General features: G+C 36.0%; 1 protein-coding gene across 5 annotated transcripts in view; it reads left to right on the forward strand.

Annotated features, from left to right (window-relative positions):
• TUBD1 (tubulin delta 1) overlaps positions 1-5,125 on the forward strand; it is a 34,489-nt gene extending 29,364 nt beyond the window's left edge. For all 5 annotated transcript variants that reach the window (XM_086686793.1, XM_086686792.1, XM_086686791.1 and 2 more), the window contains 2 exons: positions 758-941; positions 2,714-5,125. In XM_086686793.1, coding sequence (XP_086542919.1) covers positions 758-941; positions 2,714-2,816 — 287 coding nt within the window. In that variant the 3' untranslated portion in view covers positions 2,817-5,125. The remainder of the gene's footprint in view (positions 1-757; positions 942-2,713) is intronic.
• Positions 5,126-6,000: the final 875 nt, after the last annotated feature.

Genomic DNA, 6,000 nt, shown 5'->3' on the forward strand with positions numbered 1-6,000 from the left:
GCTGCTTCTAGCTATGATAGAAAGAAGACCAAATAATCTAGTCCCTGTAATGCACCTTAGATAAAAAAGTGAAAACTAAAGAGAGATCATTTCAGGTCCATCAGATGGTATACTTTCTCCTACCTCAGAACATTTTCTTCATAGTCTTCATTTTAGATTCTAAATCAAGAGAATTAATAAGAGGATATGTAAAGTAATCAAACTTCCAAAAATTTACCCACAACAAATGACATAGGTACAGAGAGGTGTTCTTGCAAAGATATTCACTGTAGTATCTTTCACACAAAAATGTGGAAACAACCTCAATGCCCAACAGTAGGAAATGTGTTAAATAAATTATGGTATATTCACATACTAAGGCTTTAAATATGAGTGATATTTATTGACATGAAAAAGAGGTTCACACCATACTGGTGAATGAAAACAGATTACAGAACAGCGTGTGTGTAAAATTATATACACAAGAAGGTCAACAAAATGTTCACAATCTTCTCTGGATGGTGACATTTCACCTGTTCAGTTGACTTAAATTTTCTTCTTAGTACTTCTGGCGTGTAATTCTGAGTGGTGTGAATTACTACTATTTTTTTTACGATGACTATGGGTCATTTATCTAAAAGCACTATAAACTAGTTTTAAATAGGTAAAACAAAAGATTTCTGGTTAAATATTAAAATAAGAAAAATCTGTTTATTAATTTGTTTCCAAAATTAATGATTTATGGTATGAACAATGGCTTAATGTTGTTTTACTCTAGGAGGATTTAAAGATCCAGCACTCTATACTTCTTGGTTAGCGCCTGTTAATGCTTTCAATGTATGGAAAACCCAGCGAGCATTTAGCAAATATGAGAAGTCTGCAGCATTGGTCAGCAATAGCCAGTTCTTACTAAAACCACTTGATACGATTGTGGGCAAAGCATGGAATATGTTTGCTTCAAAGTAAGTAAAAAATAAATCTACAAACCTTTCTTTGTATTATTTATTTATTTACTTACTTATTTACTTATTTATTTATTTATAGAGAGTGTATGTGAGCAGGGGAGGGGCAGGAGAGAGAGAGAGAGAAAGAGAAAGAGAGAATCCCAAGCAGGCTCCGTCCCCTCAGCACAAATCCTGATGGGGGGCTTAATCTCACAGACTGAAAGATCATGACCTGAACCTGCTTATCCGACTGAGCCACCCAGGTGCCCAGAAATCTACAAGTCTTTCTACCCTTAGGAATATAAATCTTAAAACAGAAAGCAGGATCTGGAATGTCTTAGTCTGTTTGATTTGCTCTAACAAAAATAGCACAGACTACATATCTTATAAACAACAGAAATTTATTTCTCACAGTTCTAGAGGCTAGGAAGTCCAAATTAAATGGTGCTGGCAGATTTGATGTCTACTGAGGAGCTACTTCCTGGTTCATAGGTGATGTCTTTCCCTGTGTCCTCAAATGGCCAAAGAGGCAAAGATCTTTCATGGGCCTCTTTTAAAAGGGCACTGATTCCATTCATGAGGGCTCCACCTTCATGACCTATCACCTTCCAAAGGTCTCACCTCCTAATACTATCACCTTGGGGGTAAGATTTTAATGTATGAATTTTGGGGAAACGCAAACATTCAACCTACAACACGGAGTAAGCATGGCTTACTTTGTAGGTGTGAAATTCAGTCATGTTACTTCAGGCATCATTTTCTTTTCTGCACAATGGGTCCAAAATAAGAGGATATGTAGCGAGGATTAAGTGAGATAATCATGTAAGAATACCTACCACATTGCTGTTAACTCTTGTTGATAAAAGGAGTAGTTTCCAAATAAAATGAAACTAAAGTAGAAATTTCATTATAAGGCTGGGACAATAAAATAGTATTCCAAAATAAGATCCTTGGAAGAATGGAAGAGATCCTGATCTTGTTCAGCAAGAAATATTGCAAGTTTAACTCCATTTGCCACTACAAAATGTCTGCTTGATCCTAAGAAATGAGTTATCAGGTCTCCTGACCTCTGCCACAATTACTTGTCAAAGCAGAATTCCTCATATTAATTGGCAAGGCCTCTACTTTGATTATCCAGGATTCCCAAGGGCTCCCCCTTTCCACACGTGGCTATTCCACAAGCCCCGTCCAAAAGGACAGCAGTGAACTCTGTCCTTTTCTGATATTGTTCACTTCCCACTCCCCTTAAATGGCAGCAGCTCTTATTACATCCATTTAATCCATGTCTGCCCCTGACATTCTTTTTAATATTTGTCCTACCTCAGAACATTTGGAGGGTACGGGGTATTAAAAGAACCACCTGGTATAACTGCAAAGTAAATGTCTGAAAAATACTTGGGAGACTTCACTTCATTCCTAGCACTAAATTAATGCATTTCAAGCCTTAGGTAAAAATTCTCGGGCACCTTTTAGAGTTTGTATTGAACCCAGTCATCTCTGTAGGGTGTTCAATATGTGCTTGGTTAGATAACCAAATCTGAATAAGCTTCTTTTTCCTATGTGCTTCTTACTGTCACTCTCTTGGATACTAAAAAGGCGGGGAGCTTGACATAAACTTTCAAAGTTTACTAATCTTTGGAATAAATGTTGAAACAAATATAAGACATTTAAGAGATTCTTCCATCTTCAATTATTCATGAACTAGGACAGTTCTATTTATGGTTTGATTTTAGGAGTTACTAATTTCTCTGAGATTTTTTTTATTTTACATTTTCTGTTTCTTTCATCAGAGCCTACATTCATCAGTACACAAAATTTGGAATTGAAGAAGAGGACTTTCTGGACAGTTTCACATTGTTGGAACAAGTTGTTGCCAGTTACTGCAATCTCTGATCGCCAACAGAGGAGAAAAAGTACCCTAGGTCATTTTGGGGCTAAACAATTTTCAATATTACTTTTTCTGTAAGGTGTTCAGATCCCTACCTGTTAAAGTAACAAAGGTGAATGCTGTTTCCTTTGGCATACCATAACCACAGAAAAGGAGGAAAACTTTTTTTTTAATTTTTTTTAACGTTTATTTATTATTGAGAGATACAGACAGAGTATGAGCATGGGAGGGGCAGAGAGAGAGGGAGACACAGAATCCGAAGCAGGTTCCAGGCTCTGAGCTGTCAGCACAGAGCCCAATGTGGGGCTCGAACTCACAAACCGCAAGATCACAACCTGAGCCGAAGTCAGATGCTTAACTGGCTGAGCCACCCAGGCGCCCCAGGAGGAAAACCTTTATTTCATTTTATTTTATTTTAATTTTTTTTTAATTTACATCCAAATTAGCATATAGTGCAACAATGATTTCAGGAATAGATTCCTTAGTGCCCCTTGCCTATTTAGCCCATTCCCCCTTCCACAATCCCTCCAGTAACCCTCAGTTTGTTCTCCATATTTATGAGTCTCTTATGTTTTGTACCCCTCCCTGTTTTTATATTATTTTTGTTTCCCTTCCTTTATGTTCATCTGTTTTGTCTCTTAAAGTCCTCATATGAGTGAAGTCATAGGATTTTTGTCTTTCTCTGACTGACTAATTTCACTTAGCATAATACCCTCCAATTCCATCCACATAGTTGCAAATGGCAAGATTTCATTCTTTTTCATTGCTAATACTCCATTGTATAGATATACCACATCTTTATCCATTCATCCATCGATGGACATTTAGGCTGGTTCCATACTTTGGCTATTGTTGATAGTGCTGCTATAAACACGGGGGTGCATGTGTCCCGTCGAAACACCACACCTGTATCCCATGGATAAATGCCTAGTAGTGCAATTGCTGGGTCGTAGGGTAGTCCTATTGTTAGTTTTTTGAGGAACCTCCATACTGTTTACAAGAGTGGCTGCACCAGCTTGCATTCCCAAGGAAAACCTTTATACTATATGTTACCTTAGATTATAATAAAAGATAAAAAAGAAAAGGAGGAAAACCTTTTTTTTTTTAAGTTTATTTTATTTATTTTGAGAGAGAGTGTTGTGTGTGAGCAAGGGGGGTGGGGGCAGAGAGAGAGGGGGAAGGAGAGAAAATTCCAAGCAGGCTCAACGTTGTCAGCACAGAGCCCATACAGGGCTTGAACTCACAAACTGTGAAATCATAACCTGAGCCAAAACCAAGAGTTGGACCTTAACCGACTGAGCCACCCAGGTACTCCTGGAGGGAAACCTCTTAAATGGGAATAGCATGTTTTTGAGGTGCCTGGCTGGCTCAGTCAGAAGAGCCTGTGACTCTTAATCTGGGGGTTATGAGTCCAAGTCCCATGCTGGATGTAGAGATTACTTAAATAAACAAACAAACTTAAAAAAATTTTTTTTAATGAAAATAAATGAAAAATAGTATCTTTTCAATGAAAACACTTGGTGTTTTTATTTGTAAGAAAAATAATGGTGCTTCAATAAAGAAATTTGGAAACACTTTGCTGAGATGTTGGAACTATGGAACTATACAAGAAAGGGGAATATTCTTTTTCTAAATCTTCCCTTTATTCCAGAAAGGATTCACTAAATATGGGCTAAACTTTCACTACACACTTTTGAACTTAAGAAATTGGCAGTTCTGTATTTGTGTTCCCCTCTGAAGTGAATGCTTTGAACCATAAGAGGGAGCTATTGTCAAATGCTAGAGCATGAACATCTATTTTGAATATTCTATAACAGGGTAAGATTTTCCACATCAAGCAGCTATTTAAAAATAAATATCAGATCTTGTTAATAAATGTATATTATGCTTTTTTAAATAAATGTATACCATGCTTAAGTACAAAAGTAAGTAAATGTTTGCTTTTCTTAAATTTTCTATCCATCAGAAAACTGGGTCAGTTTTTCTTTTACATCTTGAATACAAGAAAAGAAACTGATTTTATTCAACTAGTGTTTTCAGATTACTTATAGGTATTTATCTGGTGTGGAAGATGTTGTGCTTTTCAGTAAAATGTGTAAGAACTTCACCAAAATTTCATGAAGTTGAGATACTATCCTGTTCTTGATGAAATGGACACAAACAGATGTGGGTTTCACTCAGTAGAACAAAACACACTTGGAAATTGGCAACTGAGTTTGAGGGTAATTGTGTATTTCAATAAAACACATCTCATGCAATGTATTAACACATGTAAAATGGGAAATAAATACAAACGTTGGCCCTTTCTGCCAAATCTACCAGTGGTGATTTATTTTTTATATGGAAAAATGACAGTTCACAGCTTCACTGGTTTCTTCCTTTTCTTTCCATATGGAAATGATTACCTTTTTGCTGTTTTTCTTATCAACTGTTGCTATGATTTAAAATACTGAGCCATATCTTATTTCTAAGGAATGTAAAAAGTGGTCTGTTCAGTTGCTAAAAGGCACACCCCTCTGCTGCATTTTGTTAACCCAAGTGTACTTGAAAAATAATCAGATAATAATTTTTACAAAATAAAGTTAAAAGTAATTATTTTACATTGAAGATATCCAGAGACTGAAACAATTTCCCTAACTGAACCAACATTAATGAAGACCTGTAACTCACCAGGGGTTAAGCTAATTCTGAGGAACATTGCTAAAAGAGAAGCTAAAGAAAGTCATAAGTATAAATCATTTTATATTTGAGAAAGAAATTCATGTCCAATGGTGACAAGTGTATTTCTAATTTGACATCTCATGAAATCAATGGCAGGTGAATATTAGAAGAAAGCCCCAATTTGACACAGCTCTGGGTCCATTCACTTAGATGAATAGAGTCTCTGTTATGATCCACAACTACATTATTTGATGTGTGTAGATACCTAAATATTTGCAGACTTGTTTTAAACATTCACATGGAAAATATTTTTTTGTCTGTGTAGGGTAACATTTTTGGTATCAGACTTGTGATTTAACTTAAAAACTAATACAAAGAAGCTGATCAAGATAAAGCGGTGTCAGTGGAAATGTACTTTGTGTAGAGAAAACAGCCAACCAGCCAGGACAAAGTAGAATCTTAACTTCCTGGGCATACAGATCCAGAACCTTTAAAATTTATATATATGTGTGTGTGTGTGTTCATTTA

The sequence above is a fragment of the Puma concolor genome, chromosome E1 (assembly GCF_028749965.1).
Source record: "Puma concolor isolate L17-30 chromosome E1, mPumCon1.1.hap2, whole genome shotgun sequence".
NCBI lineage: Eukaryota > Metazoa > Chordata > Mammalia > Carnivora > Felidae > Puma > Puma concolor.